General features: G+C 46.4%; 1 protein-coding gene across 1 annotated transcript in view; it reads left to right on the forward strand.

Moving 5' to 3' along the window:
* Nucleotides 1-1,148: 1,148 nt before the first annotated feature.
* The window catches only part of Apob (apolipoprotein B), a 37,751-nt gene continuing 17,038 nt past the window's right edge, over nucleotides 1,149-21,861 (forward strand). Inside the window, exons 1-19 of the mRNA XM_006981434.4 lie at nucleotides 1,149-1,373; nucleotides 1,738-1,776; nucleotides 2,778-2,893; nucleotides 4,074-4,219; nucleotides 6,198-6,351; nucleotides 7,041-7,196; nucleotides 8,610-8,734; nucleotides 9,398-9,483; nucleotides 10,873-11,092; nucleotides 11,875-12,102; nucleotides 12,248-12,365; nucleotides 12,477-12,623; nucleotides 13,320-13,531; nucleotides 13,786-14,023; nucleotides 14,479-14,655; nucleotides 15,986-16,177; nucleotides 18,232-18,399; nucleotides 18,885-19,096; nucleotides 21,435-21,617. Coding sequence (XP_006981496.1) covers nucleotides 1,292-1,373; nucleotides 1,738-1,776; nucleotides 2,778-2,893; nucleotides 4,074-4,219; nucleotides 6,198-6,351; nucleotides 7,041-7,196; nucleotides 8,610-8,734; nucleotides 9,398-9,483; nucleotides 10,873-11,092; nucleotides 11,875-12,102; nucleotides 12,248-12,365; nucleotides 12,477-12,623; nucleotides 13,320-13,531; nucleotides 13,786-14,023; nucleotides 14,479-14,655; nucleotides 15,986-16,177; nucleotides 18,232-18,399; nucleotides 18,885-19,096; nucleotides 21,435-21,617 — 2,999 coding nt within the window. The 5' untranslated portion in view covers nucleotides 1,149-1,291. The remainder of the gene's footprint in view (nucleotides 1,374-1,737; nucleotides 1,777-2,777; nucleotides 2,894-4,073; nucleotides 4,220-6,197; nucleotides 6,352-7,040; nucleotides 7,197-8,609; nucleotides 8,735-9,397; nucleotides 9,484-10,872; nucleotides 11,093-11,874; nucleotides 12,103-12,247; nucleotides 12,366-12,476; nucleotides 12,624-13,319; nucleotides 13,532-13,785; nucleotides 14,024-14,478; nucleotides 14,656-15,985; nucleotides 16,178-18,231; nucleotides 18,400-18,884; nucleotides 19,097-21,434; nucleotides 21,618-21,861) is intronic.

Genomic DNA, 21,861 nt, shown 5'->3' on the forward strand with positions numbered 1-21,861 from the left:
TGAGCACAGCACCTACTGGGAGCATTAGAGGTGACAGCATACTCCTATAACCCCAGAGCTGAGAAGTAAGAGGTGGGATCCTTGAAGCTCATTGGCCAGCTGGTCCAACTAGTCAATGAGGTCCCACTTCAGTGAGAGACCCTGCCTCAAGAGCTAAGGCAAAGAGTGATTTTTTAAAATCACTAAAAGTGACCCATGGCCTCTGTATGCCATGTAGACACAGGTACATGCACATCTACACATGTGTGCCCATGAATCTGTACACACACACACACACACACACACACACACACACCATAGTAGTGTTAGATACTGACTTTTATAACTCTATTTCCAGGACTCCAGTCCCTTAGAGTTCCACTCCCTTGTCCCTAGGCCACCGCGTACAGCCACTCCTTCCCAAATGCCCCTCCATCTCCAAACACCCCCAAGGATTAACGTTCTCTACATCCTACCTTAATTTTTCACCTGCAACTTCCTCTCTATGAAGTATATTGCCGACCCTGACACACACATTAACTTGGAGGGGCTATGAGGGCACAGCCCGGCTCATTCACCTTTCCAGGCCATCACAGTTCTACCCCACCTTCGATGACTGGCACTGCCCACAATGGACCCTGGGGCTGGTCCCCTCTAGGAGCCCCCTCTTCACGAGATTTATGGGAGACTTGGACTCACCAGACTTCCCAGTTACCCCCTCTTTCTCTTCCCTCCCCACAGCCACCTGTACTGGTTAAATTAGTTAGGACCGGGCTGTTTATTCAAGCCCAAAGTCCACCCAAATGGGGAAAAAACTTCGGAAGGAGCCTCCACCAGGACGTTAAAAACAGTTTAGTAAACGGCTCCATAGTCAGAGCAGGAGCAGGGTCCACTGTCCCTATGGCTGGCTGTCTCCTGGGACAGTCAGGACAGGCTTATAGGACAGAAAGCCCACCATCCACTACCTGAGACCCCCCAGGGAAAAGATCAACTCTGAGGAAAGTGCCAAGTGGTGGTGGCTGAACCACCAGCGAGACCCCCCCATCAGACTCAGCCTTAGCCACCCAGATATAAGCTTGTGTGGAAAAGCAAACAGGGCCCAGGCCATGCCCTTTGGACCTTTGGCAATTCTCCCTAAGCCACGGGCGCCTATAAATGGAGCACTTTTCAGGTGGCCGGGCATTCCCACCAGTGCCTGCGGAGAACCAGGTGCCTGCCCCGGGTGCCGCCTCGGAGGAGCCTGCAGAACCAGCAGCGGGGCGAGGCCGTGGCCCGGCCACAGCCAGGGAGCCACCCCACCCTTCCACCGGCCATGGGCCCACGGAGGCCCGCACTGCGGCCGCCGCTGCTGCTGCTGCTCCTGCTGCTGTTCCTGGACACCAGCGTCTGGGCTCGTGAGTCCGAGGGTAGAGGGCTGGCTGCAAGCCAGGGTGGGGACCAGAGGCCTGGGCTGTGGCTTCTAACCATCCGCTACACCAGGGAATGGAAACTGGTGTCGGGGTGACTGCTAGGTAGCTTGGGCCAGGCTAGAGGGAGGGCAGCTGCGGGGAGGGGGTCCTAGGGGAAGGGGGGTGGTGAGAATTAGAGCTAGCAGGTGCCTCTTCCAGGCTCCGGGTAAGGACAGTGGATGGGAGAATTAGAAAGAAGGCTCTGGATAGCCCTAAAACAACAATTAAGGCTTCAGAGGGGTCCCTCCTGTCAGTCCCTGGAATCCTCTGCAAAACACGGGAAAGCCAAGATTTCCTTTTTCTCTTACAGAAGATGAAGTCTTGGAAAACCTCAGCTTGAGCTGTCCAAGTAAGGCATTTCTTCACGGTGGCACACGTTGGGCACCTTGTACCCCGACTGTCCTCTCCATCCACCCTCCTCTACATCTGTTCCTAAGGGCCTTCCTTCCACGCAGTACCCACATGCTCAGATGAGAGGGCCCTGGAAGCGGAGGTTTTGAGTCTCTGTGCACCCAGTCTCTTCTGGCGAAGGACCCTGGCCCTTCCTATATGTCCCTTCCGTTCTGTTCCAGGGCTTGGTCCGGAGTTGGGTAGAGACTGTGAGGAGACATTACTGTGCTGTTTATCACTGACTAATCATTGATTCCGAGTATGTGGGGATGAGGAAATGCTGACTTTAACCTTTGTGCAGAACTCCAGACCCTTCCACCCCTGCCTATTTACCTGACCCTTGGGGTCAGAGGCTCAGTCCTTGCAGCAATCGCCAGAGTTCTCCGAAGAGCGCCAGGGTTGGCCTCTCCTCTGATGGGGCAGCACCTCCATCTGGTGGTCATTTGGCAGTACTACATCCGGGCTCCTAATCAGTTGTTTTTTTTTTCTCAAATCAATCCCAAAATTCCTGCCAAGCACAGTGGAAAGAAACTTCCAGAAGTTTCTTCTTGGGGGTGTCTGAAAGTCAACAAGACAGCCCTAACAATTAACTTTGTCTCGGGAACTTCATAGTCGCATCATGATAGCATCTTCACCCTCAGAAAATGCTTAAGCCCTCTCCCTTCGATAACTTAATTTTTCAAAGGGTCTGCCTACAGATTTTTTTGTAGCTCCGTTAACGGACGCTTGGCGCCCTCCCTTCCATGTACTTTAGAGGATCTAAAGAATACCAAGTAATTTAAACACCAGACTCAGCACAAAACGGTCCCGATGTGAAATCTAAAAAGACAAATTAAGCCAACCACAAGCAACTTGAGGTCGGTCGCCACCTCGATCACCTGTGCCTCTGCCTGTCCCTGCCCAGCGGTAGCTACCTTAAGAGAGTTGCTTTGGGACTGATGTATTTTCTCCTCACTGTAGAAGATGCAACTCGGTTCAAGCACCTGCGAAAGTATGTGTACAACTATGAGGCGGAGAGTTCCAGCAGCGTCCGGGGCACGGCCGATTCCAGAAGCGCTACCAAAATCAACTGCAAGGTACAGAGAGAGCAAGAGCTGGAGAGACCTGCAGCTGGAACCTAGCCTTGTCCCATCAGGGGCCCCTTCCTAGAACCTTCGTAGAACCTTCTAGCTGTTCCCAGCACCTGCTGGAACCTCAAAACTACAATAAGTCACCCGAATGAGAAGGCTGCCACAGAAAATTTTTTCCAGCCAGATTACTCTCCCATTAGCTTCCAAAGTGTAATTGGAGGTCATGGTCTCGGAGGTCAGCAGGATCGGCCTATAGATCTGACCATGAGAGGGGCCCAGGGAGGACACAAAAGAAGGTATTCATTGTACCAGAGTGCAGGGCACATAGCATTTATGATGCCAAACATAATATGGAGAAACATTTTAAAACACTTGACTTGTTAAAATGAAACAGTACTTATTGAAAGACTTGCTATGTTCCTGTCTGTGCACATAACGTGTATCCAAGGACTGCTACTGAGGTCTGTGTGGAGAAGAGAAGTCCATTTTGATGAGCTGCCCTTTTCCCTCTTGGGCCATAAGTGCTGATCTGTACAGGACAAACGCAGTAGACATGAGCCACAGGTGGCCGTTTAAGTTGAATAAAATTTAAAATTCAGTTCTTATTCTCACTAGCTCTATTGCCATCTAGCCAGCATCGGTCCACCTGTGGCTCATGCAGCCACTTTAGACAGCACAAACATAGAGCTAGCTTCTCTGCCGTGCTGGAATGTTCTTTGACTAGTCCGAGAAAACAACCAAGGACCAGTTTTGACAATGCCCGGGTGTGAAGCCTTCGGCAGGCACTTGTAGGGAGAGCTTGGGGAAATCATGTCCGGGAAACCATTTGCTTTTCCTGCTTGCTGTTTGACTGTTTCATTTTGTTTTCTTACCTCTCACTCCACTCCGCTTTTCTTCTAAGCAATCACCCCAAGTTCTTTATAAACAAAGTTCGTAAATTTCAAACCAATACAAGGATATTCTCCTTCCCGTGCGTCGGGGCAAACATAAACTTCTTAACTCAGGATAACGAAAGATAAGCCTAGGCATGGGGATGCCTGAGATGTGTTTAGAACATGTGGTACTGGGCACCCCATGGCCATGTTCTCAACAGCTTCCCCTCAGTCTCCTGATTGGGGACTGGGCTGCATGGATGTCTCCCATTCTGGAGGGAGAACCTCAATGTGTTGCTACTCTCCATTCTCAGGTGGAGCTAGAGGTCCCACAACTCTGCAGTTTTGTCATGAGGACCAGCCAGTGTACCCTGAAAGAGGTCTATGGCTTCAACCCTGAGGGCAAGGCCTTGATGAAGAAAACCAAGAACTCGGATGAGTTTGCAACTGCCATGTCCAAGTAAGGCCTGGGTCTATATCTTTAAAGTAACTGAGCTTGGTGAATGCTACAGGAGTTGAGCATTATACATGTGCATATGCATGAGTGTGTGGAGATATGAGTGTGTGAACTCACGTCAGACGTGCCTCTGAGTGCTATCATTTATATCCAGTGTCTACCATAGCTCAGGTTACTGTGGAGTACTCACATCTATCAAAAAGAGGAAAGTATTATTGACCCTCCTCTAGTTATAAGTTCCCTTGATTATCATTTAAATTGTTCTGCTAACAGATCTCACGGTTGAAGCACTTTTGAGACTTACAGAGCTGAGGTAGTTTGTTTAAACAAGTAAGATCTTGTTTAGAAAACTGAACAAGGATGATGCCTGGTCGGGGAGAGAGGTGTCTTCAGGGTGGATCAGGCAGCACTCGCCGCTCTGAGATCATAAACGTGGCATGGACCCCCGTGTGTTTATGAGGGTGTGGCATCCGTTCAATACAGGACAAAGGGCAGGCAGAGCCTTAGCAGTCCCCTACCGATGACTGCTAGGCAGCCATTGTGCACTGGAGACCAGTGCTGCCATGTGTAGCTGGCATTTCCCCCCACACAACCGTGACAGTGCTGTACCGATCTCAAGTATTTTCGACATCATCCTTGCCTTATGCCCATTTAGTTTAGGGAGCCTTAAGTGTGTGGGATACAGGCAGTTGAGGGATGCTAACTTGGTAGCGGGGGCGGCAGGGGGGGACACACTCTTCCCTTGCCTTTGTTTTAGATTTGCTGGATGTTAGAACCTCATCCTTTCTCTGAGAGACAGGAAAAATGGGTCCTGCCTTCCATCAGCACACCTTACTTTATGAAAGACTTGGATGTGAGGGAGAGCTGTGGCGGCGGGAGAAAGTGGCAGTTATTCCTTGGCCCTTTCTCATCTATAAACACAAGGAGTTGCCAGGCTTGCACTGCCGTGTCTAGAATGTTCTGAGAGGTTCAGAATCGTGAGAAATGGGCTGGTGCTCTTCTCCCGTGGACTTAACTAGAGCAGGTACCACCAGGCCCTTGGCAGCTCAAACAATCCCCAACAGAAAGGCCAAAGTTAACCTGGACTTCCATCTTGGCCTGAGATTGCAAATGTCTGACAACTCTCGGAGAAGAAGGCTCAGATTCACTGGTAGTCACTAAATACAAATGATGTATTAGGAGAGGATTTCTCACCCACGCCCATTGAGCTACAAAACTTGAGGTGGCACCCATTGCTACAGTAAAGAAAAGTATATTCTCATACACTAGTGGTAGAAATGAGAGCCACAGGCCAATACCTAGTCTAACTGATAGTGTTTGTATGTTAACATAGTAGTGCTCATTTCTAGGATTCTGGCCTATCTAAATAAAACAGTCATGTGTGAAAATAGATATATATGGATATTCATTTCTGTGACCAAAAAAGAAATCCAGGAAGAGAGGAAGTCAATGCCCTTAAATGGGGCAATATTTAAGGAGCCATATGTAACCAAAGAATGAAATGCTGTATCGCTTTTAGTAAAGACTCTAGTGGAGCTACACCAGAAGCTTCTTCGGGTGTGCCCAGGATATAATTAAATGAGAAAATCAAGATGAAGAAAGTATGCATAACGCAATGTCACCTGTGTAAAACATGACAAAAAAAAATCCGTTTGCATCCTCGCGAGTCTGAATAGAACCATATTAGCGGGGCAGTGATGTTGAAGGACCCAGGGAGAGGTCATTAGAAAGGGTGAGAATGGAGGGAGACAAGGGGGACATAGAAGGAAGGGATGAGCTGAGCCCCCAAAAAAAAGGTCATGAGAAAAGGGGAAGAGGAAACTGACACATATTCGGGAGATGTATAAGGAAGATGGGCCTACAAAGAAAATGTGTCGAAAGACCAACTAAGAAGTCCCCCACACTCCTGGCTCCCTCCATGGGCTCATGGTGGAAGAAAGGCTTTTCTGTGAGCATGCACCTCCTTTTTCCCCCCGGGCAGGTTCGAGCTCAAGCTGGCCATTTCTAAAGGGAAACAAGTTGTCCTTTATCCTGACAATGATGAGCCTAAACACATCCTGAACATCAAGAGGGGCATCATTTCGGCCCTCCTGGTTCCTCCTGAGACTGAAGAGGACAAGCAAGTGTTGTTCCTGGTGAGAATTTTCAAAGGTGGTGACAGTGGCCTTCCAAAGTCTTCTTCCCAAGTCAGAGCCCATCCTCACCTTAGATAAAATACATTGTCCCTTGAAGGACTGTATAGTGGCTACATGGGAAACCATGGATTGGTATGAATACCAGGGATCACAGTTCCCCCGTGTCCCCAGAGCTTATTGATAGACCATCCTGAGCAGGTTGATGATACTGAGTCTAATTTTAAAGTTTTTTCTGGAGACTCTTAACCAATCTACTTGCTCTGGTTAAGGTTTATTTTTTTCCTGTGTTCATATCATAACGCAGGAAAGCCTTGTGTGTTTTAGACGCCAAAAAGATTAGAATATATTGTATTTCAAATCAACCTCAGAGAGAATTCAATGTGCTTTGAGCACAAGAACATTTTCAGCCCTCGCTGTGTTCTAAGCTCTTGACTCCACTCTGCTGGGACAATAGAGAGACTCATCCTGCCTGGCCCTGCCCTGAGAGTCACCTCCCCTGGGTCTGCTCCCTGCAACACCAGTTGGCCAGGCACAGCAATGCTACCCTCTGCCTGGAAACAAAGAAACCCGCCCTCCACAATCCTTATCCCTCCTGCCTCTGTACCAAGGTGTCTTTCCCAGCCTCTCTCAAGCACCCAGTGCTGTTTTTCCATATTGTATGAACCTGACCATATCTTGGGCTCCCACAGGATACTGTGTATGGAAACTGCTCAACCCAGGTTACCGTGAACTCAAGAAAGGGAACCGTGGCAACAGAAATGTCCACAGACAGAAACCTGCAGCAGTGTGATGGATTCCAGCCCATCAGCACGGCCGTCAGCCCTCTTGCCCTCATCAAAGGCCTGGTGAGTCTCACGCCATCATATCATCATACACAGCAGCCCTCTTTGGAAATTTCTGGAATGTTCTAGCTAGTGGAGATCTCAGAGAAGAGCCCGCCTGGCTTGTCCACGAGATAGACTCCAGGGGGACCCCAGGACCAGACATGGGAAGGACCACCAAGGCCAAAGGGCTGTCATTAAGATGCTGGACTGGCTTTGGGTTCTGGACTCCCACCCTAAAGCCCGGTCCTTCCTGCTGTCCCTCTGTCACAGCACCAAGCCATCTGTCCACCTGTGTCTCCCTGAGAGTTCATTCTTGTCACTTCCCTTCTCCCATCGAAGAGCTGGTTGTCCTAAGTGACAGGACTTCCAAGGCCTATGTTCTCTCATCTCCCTCAGCCCAGGAAGTGACATGATTGTGTCTCAGCTTTCTATTCTGACATCCCAAGTGGAACTCAACTAGAGTTAAGCCCCCCAGGCCCTGCCTATGCCACCCTCTCAGTACTAGCCTCCTTTGCTGCCACACGGGGTCCTATATAGCCCATGTTACCTGAGTTTGCCCAGTCCCTGAAACACGATCTAGAACATGAGTCACAGGTTGTCTTGGTCAACATGAGCTATTAAAGAATTCTTGCCCTCCCTACCAAGCTTCCTGGACATTGCCCTTGAAGCTAGAAAGAGATGGTCTGATGACCATGAGGACCAGACTTATACAAGGTCAATGCACTGGCTTGGCATCTTTTCTTAGACTCTGCTCTGTGCTCATCCTTGCTCTGGGTAGCACTGAGGGAGAAAGGAAAACAGAGGGAGGAAGGGAAGGAGGGAGGGAAGGAGGGATAGAGGGAGGGAGGGAGGGAGGGAGGGATAGAGGGAGGGAGGGAGGGAGGGAGGGAGGGAGGGAGGGAGGGAGGGAGGAGACCAAACGAATCATGGATAGCATCCCTTCAATGTGCTTCCAGACTAATGTGACAACAGAGTTTACACATCTGCCAGTTAAGGACACTACATACTATAGTTGATAAAATTGTACAGGGAAGCATCCCTAGGACAGACCAGGAAAAATCTAGCAGCCACCATTCACCTATTGCACTGGGCAGTGTCATGGAAGATGTGAAACAAACCTGAAAAATTCAAAGCTTGTATAAATGGAAGCTGTGAGGAGTGCATATGCATGGGCGGTCTTGTAGGATGCAAGGTACTCATGTTATACTTGATGGACACTCCACTGGTATGGAACAAAAAGAGTCTCCAACATTGAGTGTTCTGTCTCGTGTCCCCTTAGCTAATGACAAGTGTTGAGTTCTCTTCCTTTCACGGAGTTCACTCCCGCTGCAGATTTCTATCCTCTCCTTCCTTAGAGACATGTCCCTATGGCAGAAGACTCAGCTTGAAATCTCAGGGACTGACCAAAATGCTTTCCTCTGATCCTGTTCACAGGTCAACCCCTTGGCAACTCTGGTCAAGAGCAGCCAATCTTGCAAGTACACCCTGGACCCCAAGAGGAAGGATGTGTCTCAAGCCATTTGCAATGAGCAACACCTTTTCCTCCCTTTCTCCTACAAGTAGGTCACCTGATGCTTCTAGAGCTCATCATTTAACGGGCTGGTGTAACTGAACACCTCCTGGGTGCCCGGTTCCAGATTAAGCTGGGCTTAGAGGAGGCTATGGAAGGTACAAGGCAGAGTCCATCTCTGTCCTGCTTTTAAGTTAACATGGAATTTTCCAGAAAGGTGTTGAGCATTGGAGCAATTTGAGACCAACAAAAGGTATCTCCGTCTCAGACCTTAAAAGCTTGTAGAACCAGAAAAGGTGTGAATTGTGTGTTGCATTATTCCCTAGTTAGAAAGAGCTTCGTGAAGGATTTAGGATGAAGGCTTATATATCCAAATCCATGCTAAAAACCAACATTCGACTAACATTCATTAGGTAATTGCTATATCCTTGAGTCTGTGCTCTGAGAGCTACAAAAGATTTTGAAGGCTCAGCCGTAGTCCAAACCCTCTGAGACCTCCAGACTGGTTTAGAGTGAAATAAAGAATAGCTAGTGTGAGCAGGAAGAGGTGGGCACTACCCATTGCAGGATCAAGATGGATGGATTTCACCATCCTTTGAAAGATGGGCAGAATTGGGGCAGAAGAATAGATGAACTTTCCAACTTGAAGAGAATAGAATTTTTTTTTTGATGACTGGTAATCCACGATATAATGTACTTTCTGTATTACCAGGAATAAATATGGGATCATGACACATGTTACACAGACACTGAGTCTTGAAGACACACCTAAGATCAACAGTCGCTTCTTCAATGAAGGTAAGACTTTACGTCTCCTGGGTACCAGGCAATCTGCCCATAGGGTGCCATTTATGGCTCAGCTCTTAGTAGGTCCCTGTTCAATGTCTGCAGACCAATGAGTGATGTGGACTCTGGTGTTCTGGTCACGGGACCATAGGCATCAAGAAAGCATTTCAGGATGTCAAGAGGTTGTGGGACAAAGGGAAGGGAGACAATATCCACAATGGTCTGGTATTTTCTGGGTAAGAAATGGGAAGACTAGGCTGAATGTGATAACACTGGGAGTACTGACAACTTCATACACCTATAAGACTCAGAGCCACGCCAGATGATGTGGAACCAGCCGGAAAGGAACTTCAGGGTCAGGCCAGGTAGTAAATCTAAGGAATTGCTTTGGGGGTGATGTGGACTTGGTGCTCTTGATCTTTAGGGTTAAAAAGAACTTTAGAGAATTCTAGTCTAACCCCAGGCCAACAATGCTTTGTGTGTTTATCGGTGAACACTTGGATTTGTTCATTGTTTTATTGTTTGCTTGGTGGCAGAGCCTGTGAGTTCATAGGGTGGAGCCATATGCTTACATGTCCATCCCATAGAGGGAAATGACACCTAGCGAGGCTTTATGAGATAGTTTTACAGAATGAGTGCCCAATTCTAATCAAAGTCAACACTGTAGCTCATTTCCATGAGCTAATGGGGCTGTAGGAGAGTCTCCCCTCTTCGTATGCTGTGAAGAGGCCCAAGTGGAAGAACTGATGAGTGGGGACCACTGAGTCTAACCTCAGTGTTACCATGGCAGACGAAGTGCCTCCTTGCCGTTCTGTGAAGCACAGGATAGTCTGAGACCAGTTTCACAAAAGCTTGGGTTCAACCCCAGGTTGATTCTCACTGATCTAGAGAGTTCTAGGGTAAGAATTCTCAAAGTAGTGGGGCTGGGGAGGTGGCTCAGCAGTTAAGAGCACATGCTGCTGCTCTTCCAAAGGACCTGAGTTCAGTTCCTAGTATCCCCACTGGGTGGCTCACAACTTCCTGAAACTCGTAACTCCAAGGGATCTGACAGCTTCTTTTGCCTTTTGCGGGTAGCTGCACCTGGGCACACATATCCACTCAGAAATACACATAAATAAAGAAAACAAATTGTTAAAGAATTATCAAATAAAGTTACTCACCTCATTTTTCCTTCTCCTCTCTTTAAGTTGTAGAATATACCCCCCCACACACCTCAGGAAGGCTGTGATGTATGAGTAGAAACATCCAGCTCAGAGTCTGATGTCTAATAAAAGTTGAGAAAATAATCATTGTCTTTTTCCCCCCCTCTTACTGATACCTACACCATTTCCAGTTCAGATTCAACAAAGATGTTGAGCTACGAACGGAAGCAAAACTCCCTTGACGCTTCTTTTCTTCCAGGTACCAAGCAGGTGGGTCTGGCCTTTGAGAGCACCAAGTCCACACCACCCCCAAAGCAAGCTGATGCTGTTTTGAATACCCTTCGAGAACTGGAAAGACTGTCTGTCTCGGAGCAGAATGCTCAGAGAGCAAATCTCTTCAATAAACTGGTGACTGAGCTGAGAGGCCTCGGGGATGAGGCAATCAGGTCCCTCTTGCCACAGTTGATTGGGGTGTCCAGGTAGGTCTTTCATGGTTACAAATCAAACTCTCCAATGGCCTGCCTGCGGAAGCTGCAGAACCTTTAGCCCAGGCATCTTGGGAACTACGTAATTGTCAACTCATTTAACCAGTTAATCAGCTAATACCTACTAAAAGGAGAAACATCATCTAAGGCGCTTAGAGTTCTGTAGGCAAGACACACTCACCATTGAAGGCATACATGTGTGCTAACACAGAAGGGTACTGAGTGGCTCTCACATTTTATGGGTATCTTCTAACTCCTCATTCTATTGCAAGCACTATGAAGAGCTAGAGAGAAAAATTCAGGAACCTCCCTTGAAGCTTTCAGGCTAGTAGAAAGAGAACTCAGGCAAACAAAAAAGTACAATTTCTCCACTTGCTATACAAATAGCACTTGCTCTAAGTGCTGAGAAGGTCATAGGAAGCACGGTCTATGTCCCAACAAAAGGACAGTGACAGCCATTCATATTGGCTTCAGGTCTGAGAGTCCTTCAGCTTCCCTCCATGATGTCTCTGCAATGGCGGTATCCTTAGGGGAGACATCATGGAGGAAGTCGTCATTACTGGGCTCTGAGCTCTAGTGTAAAAGATGGTTATTAGCTCTGGGTAGTGAATAAAGGATGCAAGTACTCTCCTGGCAGAAGACATGCCAGGTGCTGCTGAGGATATTGGATTTGACATGAAGGTCCTCTGTGTAACACACTCTCTCTCTCTCTCTCTCTCTCTCTCTCTCTCTCTCTCTCTCTCTCTCTCTCTCTCTCTCACAACATCTCTCCTCAGCCCCATCACTCTGCAAGCCCTGGTTCAGTGTGGACAACCTCAGTGCTACACTCACATCCTCCAGTGGCTGAAAACTGAGAAGGCTCACCCTCTCCTGATTGACATCGTTACCTACCTGGTGGCTCTGATGCCAAATCCTTCCACACAGAGGCTGCAGGAGATCTTTAACACTGCCAGGGAGCAGCAGAGCCGAGCCACCCTGTATGCATTGAGCCACGTGGTTAACAAGTGAGTCTTGACCTTGCCTTGCTCCAAGCTACATCCCTCCTCCTGGGAGCAAAGGAAACACCAAAACAAGCAAACACGAGTTTGCATTGTAGGAGAAGCTTAACTATGCTTGCTAATTTGCAATCTCTGTTCTTTTACTTGGTAGCTATTACACAGTGGACCATTCAAGTAGCACTGATCTGCAAGATATTGCCAATTACCTGTTGAAAAAGATTGACAACGAGTGCATGTGGGATGAAGACCACACCTACTTGATTCTGAGGGTATTCATTTAGTCTTTTGCATTATATACATTGTTTTTTTCAAAATTGCTCATCCTGGACATCCCTTACTTCTGCACTGTGATGAGTTCTTGTTTCTTCTCTTCAATGAAGGTCATTGGAAATACAGGCAGAACCATGGAACAGGTCATGCCAGCACTCAAGTCCTCAGTCCTGAATTGTGTGAGAAGTAAAAAACCATCGCCGCTGATTCAGAAAGCTGCTATCCAGGCCTTGAGGAAGATGGAACTGGGAGACGAGGTAAAGCATGCTGTGGGGTTCTGAAAGGGAAAGCTGATGCTGACCAGAAAGGTTCACACAGTATGAAATTGATCAATTACCTGTTTCTCGACCCAGGCTGTCCCATACTACCATCTAAATGTCAGTTTCAATAAGCCCATTGACATCCTAGTACTATGTGGACATGAAAGACACACCACTCTGTAGCTAATCCACAAGGTAGAACACAGACTTTTTTTGGTTTCTACATGCTATTCTACTATGAAATTGACCATCATTGTCAATTCATCATTGGTATCATTCATCATTGGTACTACCCAAGCTCATCAAACCAGATAGTGAATTGGGTCCTACCTTAGGTGACAAAAACTCCAGAGCACTAGAAACCACCTTATCCAAACCCCATCTATATCTTTACATCAAAATAATCGACATCAAGACAATTTTATCTTCACTAAGTGGCAGGTCTATAGGCACGTCATGAGTTGGTCAACACTTGGGTGCTTTCATGCCATTGAGCCCAGCACTTATTCTATACAAGTTTTCTGGGCGCCATTCCCTGAGCTGTTGCCTTGAACACTGAAAAGAAGATTAGGTATCAGCATTGGCAGCCATTTTAGACATCAACTAGACTTTCTCCTAAACACCAGCATCAGCCAGGCACTCACTGGATCTTGACCAAAAGATAGCTATCTCCATCTCCTCTTTTGCCTGCAGGCCCAAAGGATCCTTTTTGATACATTTGCGGATAGTGCCATCCCTGTGGAGAACAGACTGGCCGCCTATCTTTTGCTGATGAAGGGCCCTTCCTCATCAGATATGAGCAGAATTATCCAACTTCTCCAATGGGAACAGAGTGAACAGGTGAAGAACTTCGTGGCGTCTCACATTGCCAACATCTTGAACTCGGAAGAACTGTATGTCCAAGAGTAAGTAAGAGTAATTTTCACCCATCAGCCACTGAGAACCCTGGGCTGGGACACCAATCCCTGACTGTCATTGCCTGTCCTCAGGATTACTTAAAGTGAATGTGCACAGACCCTAAGCCAAAGTCTTGGGACAATATAAATCTACATATCTTAGTTGTGATTAGAAATTCATAAATTTTGTAGGATATGAGGAGACCAAAAAAAAAAAGTAACATAGGATTTTGACTCAAAGTATCTTCTTCCTTTTCATTTAGTCTGAAGAATTTGATCAAAAATGCTCTGGAGCACTCTCAACTTCCAACAATCATGGACTTCAGAAAATATTCCCGGAACTATCAAATTTCCAAATCTGTTTCTCTCCCATCATTTGACCCAGTCTCAGCCAAAATGGAAGGGAATCTTATATTTGATCCAAGCAGTTATCTTCCCAAAGAAAGCATGCTGAAAACAACCCTCACGATCTTTGGACTTACTTCAACTGATCTCTTTGAGGTATGTGGTGAGACTGAAGGATCTCAATGTAGTTTGCCCATTTGGTACAACACCATCTGACTCCACTAGGGGTCATCTGAAGCATGACTCCTTAGATTAAATGAAATCAAAGGTGTCTCAGCAAAGTCCCTGGACCCCAAACCCTAGGAAATGCATGGGTTTTCCATTGAGTTAAATACATGATTCTCTCCCATCAAACTCTGAATCTACTTCCAGCTCTGAATCCTTAGTTTAATTATTTACTCTCTCTAATCCTTAACCGTGTCTTCTAGGAAAAGCCAGAGGAGTGCTATTGTTCAGGATTCTAATGAGATTTAAATAAGCAACTTCCTTGAAGTGTTTCTGTCATGTTCATCTGCTGCTTGCTTAATTATATGAGCATAAGTGGGGGGGGGGACATATTCTGCTTACAACCAGAAGCCTCATGGCATATTTTGCCTGGTTTTCTTTCTCAGATTGGTTTAGAAGGAAAGGGCTTTGAGCCGACACTGGAAGCTCTTTTTGGTAAGCAAGGATTCTTCCCAGACAGTGTCAACAAGGCTTTGTATTGGGTCAATGGACAAGTTCCTGATCGTGTCTCCAAGGTCTTAGTGGACCACTTTGGCTATACCAGAGATGACAAGCATGAACAGGTATGTGGTTTTTTTTAGGTGTCTTTTATTTTTTAAGGGAAGCTTTGGGTCTCACTGCCAGACATCTCTATGCCTAGAAGACATGAAAATTCTACCTATCCAAAATGATCACTATGGCCATATATTAGACTCCTTTGTGAGATTATGGGCCAGTATCCTCTACAGGTAAGGGCCTCTTGGAAGTTTAGTAGGAACAAGATCAACTAGAGGTACTCCAGTGAAATGATTAAGAGTGTGCTGCCTCAGACACAAGTTTGGATTCACACCTAGCTGTCTCCAAGCTGTGAACCCTTGGGGAAGCTGCTTGGTATTACATGTAACTGATCTATTCCTAGACCAAAGAGGTACTAACAACAATCCATATCTCACACTGTCACTTAATGGCTAAATGAAATAAGGCACGCAGATTCTGACATTATTACTGAAGGTTCAATAAGCAGACACGATTATAAGTTTTAAGTTAATATTTTTGTCATTACCAACAACTTTTCCTTGGCTGTCACTCACATCAGCGCACTGGCTAATGAGAACAAATTCCACCTGGAAGCTGGCAGTGAGCCCCTACTTGAAGGAGCAGAAGCTAGCTTGTATATGCTGGACTGTCTTGTTCCTCTACTTATTTGTACTCAGAGTGTAGTCTTGTGATTGGCACCATAAAAGAATTTGCTAGAAATGATGGTTCTTGGGCTCACCCAAGACTTACTGATTTTAACAAGACTCCAGGGGGGGGGGCATGGATCACATTCCAGGTTTAGAAGTAGGGCCATAGCTTGCTTTCAGGTGTTCACTGATGGTCTCATGCCCAACTTCTGATTTCTGACCTCCACCAGAAGCTGATCCATTCTGGGTCTTTTCTTATGTGAGTCTATGGAGTTTTTTCTCTAATAATGGATCTGTAGGCATGTGTTTTCCAAACTTCCATCTGATTTATATAATAGTAGCCACCTTTTCTCAAGAAATCCCCGGCACTCGTTCCTAGTAAAGGGAAAGAGGGCTAAGCAAGGGAGAGAAACAGAGAGCATCCTAATCTTGAGGAGCCCTAGGGAGCCTGGAGAACAGGAGTTCCTCTAAGTTTCCTTCAAGTTAAGCACTGCTTTGAGAACACTCCTATCCCTGGCAAGAGTTTCTGGTTTTTCATCTCTGTTGAGAAGAATTCTCCTTCACCCAAAGGTGGGGCCCGATTCCAGCAGCTGCCCTATATCCTTATCACATTTTCAGAAAGGGCTTGAGTTTGAGCACATCACAGCTGCACAGAGAGACTAGCCTGAGAAATCTGTAAGTGTTGGGCAAAGCTACTATCTCACTAGATATTTTGCTACTAAAATCCTAGGACATGGTCAACGGAATCATGCCCATGGTAGACAAGCTGATCAAAGATTTGAAATCTAAAGAAATCCCTGAAGCCAGAGCTTACCTCCGCATCTTAGAAGAAGAACTCGGCTTTGTCAAGCTCCAAGACCTCCAAGTCCTGGGAAGGCTCTTTCTGAATGGTGCACAAACATTGCGGGGGATTCCCCAGATGGTAAGTGACCCAGGCCCGGTCTGAGCACTCATTGACTAGCCTGGTCCTCCCCCCCCCCCCCCCCGCCCCGCCCCCCGCCCTCCAGCCTCACAAACCTGAGAAAATGTTTTGTACATCCTTCAAAATACAAGTTTGCCTTGAATTTTAGTTAAGAAGATTCTGGAGGGCCGAGAAAAGCGGTTCAGTCAGCAAAGTTTGACCTGACCTGAAGACTGCTCTAGATTTAGACCCCAGAAACCACATAAGGAAGCAGAGTGTGGTGGCACACCCTAGCAATCCCAGCAATGGAGAGGCAGATATGGGCAGATCTAGAGGATTTGCTGGCAGACTAGCCTAGCCAAATCAGGGGGCTCTGGGTAATACTGAGAGGCCCTGTCTCATAAAACAAGGTGAACAGCATCCTGAGGAATGACATCTGAGCTTGATGTGGTCTACACAAACACACATACATACATACATATATATACATGCATGTGTGCATGGACACTCACATACAAGTGCACACATGTAAACATGCATACACACATATATACACCATCTTAAAAGATAAGGAGCCCAGGGAAATAGCTCAGCGGGTAAAGTAGTTGCTGTGCAAGCTTTAAGACCTGAGATTGATCTCTGACATTCATGTAAAAGCCAGGCACAGCCATGCCCACAATGACCCAAGTGCTGAGGTCAAAGACACACAGATCGCCGGGCGGTGGTGGCACACACCTTTAATCCCAACACTCGGAAGGCAGAGCCAGGCAGATCTCTGTGAGTTCAAGGCCAGCCTGGTCTACAGAGTGAGATCCAGGACAGGTACCAAAACTTCGCAGAGAAACCCTGTCTCAAAAAAACAAACAAACAAACAAAAAGACACGCAGATCCAGGGAGCTCATTGGTGAAGCCTGTACAATACAAGAACAACTTCAGTGAGAGATCCTGTCAAAGAACAGAAAATGATAAAGAGAAACACCCAGCATTAATTTCTAGCCTCTACACATGCATGCACAGTTAAGTGCATCTGCATACATATGAATACATGTACACACACACACACACACACACACACACACACACACACACACCACATGCACACAAACTCTATTTAAAGGATTATTCTTGGTAGCTAAAAAAAAGTGATAGCATTTTGAAATAAAGCCGTTCATAACAGTTATATCTTTCAAGAATATTAGTTTGACCTTCTGGAAAACAATTCTAAGTATACCTTCCTCGACCTATGCTGACAGCTCTTTCAAACACTGAAAGGATACAACAATTATAAAAGTTTTTAGAAAACTGTAGCCCACTATTCACATTTGTGTTATATTTATATAAGTTTATTATAAAAGGAGAAAATATACAAATATGTTCCTTATGATTAGATAAATAATCATGTGGGCTTCGAGAGCAGAGGTCTAGGGCTTGAGGATTTAGCTCAGTGGTAGAACATTTGCCTAGCAAGCGCAAGGCCCTGGGTTCGGTCCTCAGCTCTGGAAAAAAATTTAAAAAGAACAGAGGTCTCAAGGGCTGGGGTTGTAACTCAGTGACACAGAGGTCACCCAGCACTGCAAAACCCAGGTTCCATCCCTTGCACTGTGGAAGGAAGAAAGAAAAGGAACACAAGTCTTAACTTCTTTTATGAAATGTTGTATAAAATAAAGCAAGAATCAATATATATTAATGCAGACGTTTCCTCAGTAGCCACTTACTTTCAAAAAGTTTACTTTACCATAATATAGTACACTTCCGGTGAAGTCTCATTTGCATTCAGATTTTCACAAGAGCAGAATAATGTCATACACCATACTTAAAGTTCATAAAGCTGTGAGGTTCAGCTAGGGACCTCTAAATCAGCAGTTTAAAATGACATGACATTCAAGCCGGAGAAACTGCTTATACCCCAATGTATTGATGCCAGTAACCATGAACTTCCATTCATCAGTCCACCTAGCTAGTCAAAACGTACTAGCTCCTCTCTCTGAATAAAGAGGCATCGTGTGTGACATTTAGGAGATCACGTTTAACACAGCCAGATGATTTTACATTGCTGTCCCTTGTTGGTTTTGCAGATTGCACAGGCCATCAGGGATGGGTCAAAGAATGACTTGTTTCTTCACTACATCTTCATGGACAATGCCTTTGAGCTCCCTACTGGAGTGGGGTTACAGCTGCAAGTGTCCTCCTCTGGAGTCATCACCCCTGGGATCAAGGCTGGAGTGAGAATGGAATTAGCCAACGTAAGACTCCGCATTGATCGCAATCAAATCAATGACTGTTTCTTTTCCTTCCGGGTGGGATTTTTGCACGCATGCTTAAGACCTGCTCCAACTTAAGGCAAAGTGCATTATGATTGCAGTCTTCTTGCTAATTTTTATGGGGGATTTTAGGATTTTACCAGCGTGTGTTATCTCTCACCATCTCCACTTGAGACGCAATAACGAAAAGAGAGCCCAGCTGTTCTCTCAATGAATGAAGACCCTGGTTATCTTTGTATCCAGTGGTGCTTAAAGTAATGTTAGTCCAGGCTCTTCCTAGTCCTGGGAAATGCACACTGGCTCTGGGGAAAGTGGATGCTTCAGCTTTTCTTCCTCAGATCACGGTGATGGTCCCTGTGGCATGAATTAGCAGAGGCATTTGCCAGAGTTCAGAAAGAGAAGCTGAGCTGTCTGCCAGGGTTCTGAGGTGCTGGCTGAAACTCAAGAGGTCATCTTCTGACTTCCAGATTCAGGCAGAGCTGGTGGCAAAGCCTTCTGTGTCCGTGGAGTTTGTGACCAATATGGGCACCATCATCCCAGACTTTGCTAAGAGTGGCGTCCAGATGAACACCAACTTCTTCCATGAGTCAGGCCTGGAGGCTCGAATGGCCCTGAAGGCCGGACAGCTGAAGGTCGTCATTCCTGCTCCAAAGAGGCCAATCAAGCTGTTCAGTGGCAGGTAATTCTATCACCAGGGTCTACCTGGCCTGTTTGAGAGAGAGAATTGAGTATGTATCTGCAGGACTTAGCCAGGCTATATAACTAACTGGGGTCATTTCCAGTGAAATGGGAGAGAGTTGCCTTTACGTCTACTTTGCATATTTTACTAAAGTTTCCTATGCCTCTCTCTGTCCACACTGAACATCTGCTGGTTCGTCAGGAGTTACTTGGCTGTGGGGTTCTGTGTAATTTCTCATTCACTCTAAGAATGGAGAAACAGTAGTACCAGAGACGTCCTACTTGGGAAATAAACATTCTCCCCAGGAAAAACACCAAATGTCACACTAGTTTGTGGGAGCTGACTCTGTGGATGAAACATGCACTGCACTCCTAATCACATGATTATGGGATCCAGTCTCATAGTAAGAGTTCCGGTTTCAATGGTATCCTCAACACATTTGTTTGCTTGCTCAGAAATAGCATTTAATTGCCTGGTTTGTATCAAACTTGTTGAAGGAGATACATGAGGACCCTTGTCTTCCAGTCTTTTAACTGTGCAGGGAAGGCACGCAGCTAAGGAAATGGCAATAATGAAACAAGGGCTATGTCAGAGGAGTGGGATGCTGTAGAATCATAGATCATGAAGACTTTGGGAGTTGGAATGCTTTCTAAAGAACCCATTTTTGATCTGTTAGAAGGCCTGTGTCAGAGTTCATAAGCAAAAAAGAAAGGAGTGTGTGTCCCTGCAATGAGGAAAGTACATACGATGTCCTGAAGGATAGAGAAAAACGATTGGAAACGCTAAAATGAGCTGAATTAGTAAAGTCGCACAGGGAGCCTGAGGGCACTGTGGTAGAAAAGAGCAGTCCATCTTGGACCATGGCTAGCCTCCTAAGGCCCCTTCTGAAGCCACAGGAACTAGGAAAGGGGGTATGAATAAGAGGAGCTGGTGTTCTAGAGGAAGTCCTCCAACTCTGGGGAGCAAACTGGGAGAAGAGACATGTGGCTGGAGCTCGGTTAAGTGTGAGCGAAGGCAGTGGCTTGTATTGAAGGAACATTTGGGGTAGGGTGGAGTGAAAAAGCTCTAGCGATGATAATGAAGTCGAAAAAATGAGTGCAGGTTGGCTGGTTATGGAGGCAAAAGAAGGAAGAAAGGGAAGTGGCATGGCCTTCACTGAAATAGGAAACAGAGAGCGAAAGCTGCAGCTTGGAGTGAGATGCTGAATGGCTGCTTTTGGTGTCCTAGGGAACAACAAATTTAAGGTACCTCGGCATCAAATGGACCTAGGAGTCCAGTAAAGAGATTAGCATGTAGAAGTAGAACTAAACAGCAGTCAGGGTAGGGCAAGACAGGAGCAACACCGGCCAGAGCACAGATAACATAAGCATGTGATGGAGAGGGGGAATAGGTAGCAAACCGTGGTAAGGGGGTATAGCAAAACAGACAGCCCCTAGACAGAGTGCTGCTGGCATCAGAGCTACTGACACATCAGCAAAGCTTGGCCTAAGACACCACCCAAAGTAGGGGGTGGGGATCCCAAAGAAAGCACATATTCCAAAGAAAAACCAGAGCATGGGTAGAACTGGTTCTATTTTCTCCTTTTTGAAGTACATCTCTAAAGTGTTGCAAAGTTATCAGAGGTTAGACTCTGATATCTTCATGTGGATATGAGCGAGCATCTCTACAAAACACTTCTGAGGGGCCAAAAAAGATAAACCACACACACACACACACACACACACACACACACACAATTGATTAAGGAGCAAGGGAAGGACTGGCAGTACCAAAGGAAGCATTTTCAGGAGCATAAGAAGGGGGAGTCAGTGTAAAGTGTTTGGCGAGAATACTGCAAGGGGAGAAAACCCTCGATTATAAAGGAGAAAAAAATGGGCTAAGAAGGAAATAAAGAGATGTGCAGATGGGGGTCACGTTATTAGGTGCACAGACAGCAAAATGTGAGCCTTTTAGTGCTAGTAGAAAGAACTCGGAATGTAGAAACCTTGCATGCAAAAAAAAACGCAGAGTTCCTATACCCAACCTCAATGATAACCTTCTCTCCAAGCTTCTCTTTCTTCCCACTGTAAAATGGGAATCCTGGACCTGCAGTGGAAGGATGGGAGGTCATGCAGAGAAGCTAGTGTGACATCTGAAACATAAGGGTCCTTACAATCAGGTTACTGATGCTCTTTATACTCATATTTGTTTCTCGGTAGACTAAATAATGTGCGGTGGGTGTGAACAGAAGAGAGGGATAGAGGATGGTGGAGGTGGGGGCATGTGCATGGTGATGCCCAACAATAGGCATTTCAGTTCATGACACAAAGATAACTCCACCTTGTTCCTTCTTCGACAGCAACACACTGCACTTGGTCTCCACCACCAAAACAGAGATGATCCCTCCTCTGGTCGAGAACAGGCAGTCCTGGTCAACTTGCAAACCTTTCTTCACTGGCATGAACTACTGTACCACAGGGGCTTACTCCAATGCCAGCACCACAGAGTCTGCTTCCTACTACCCCCTGACAGGGGACACAAGGTGAGAGATACTCAGTGCCAACTGGGAACTTAAAACGGTAGTCCTCTGGTCAACATTTTGGGTGCCCCCCCCCATGCTCTTCATGCACTGGATGAGGTGATCACATGTTCCTGACTGTCAATTCCTTTTCTGAGTCTCCAGACCCACGGATACAAGCTTTGTGAAGCTGACCAGTGTGCTCAAAGCCCTCACCATGCTGTGGGGCTCATCTTCATCCCCTACCCCCCATTCTCACAGCTTGTTC

Source organism: Peromyscus maniculatus, chromosome 22 (assembly GCF_049852395.1).
Source record: "Peromyscus maniculatus bairdii isolate BWxNUB_F1_BW_parent chromosome 22, HU_Pman_BW_mat_3.1, whole genome shotgun sequence".
In the NCBI taxonomy this organism is placed as follows: domain Eukaryota; kingdom Metazoa; phylum Chordata; class Mammalia; order Rodentia; family Cricetidae; genus Peromyscus; species Peromyscus maniculatus.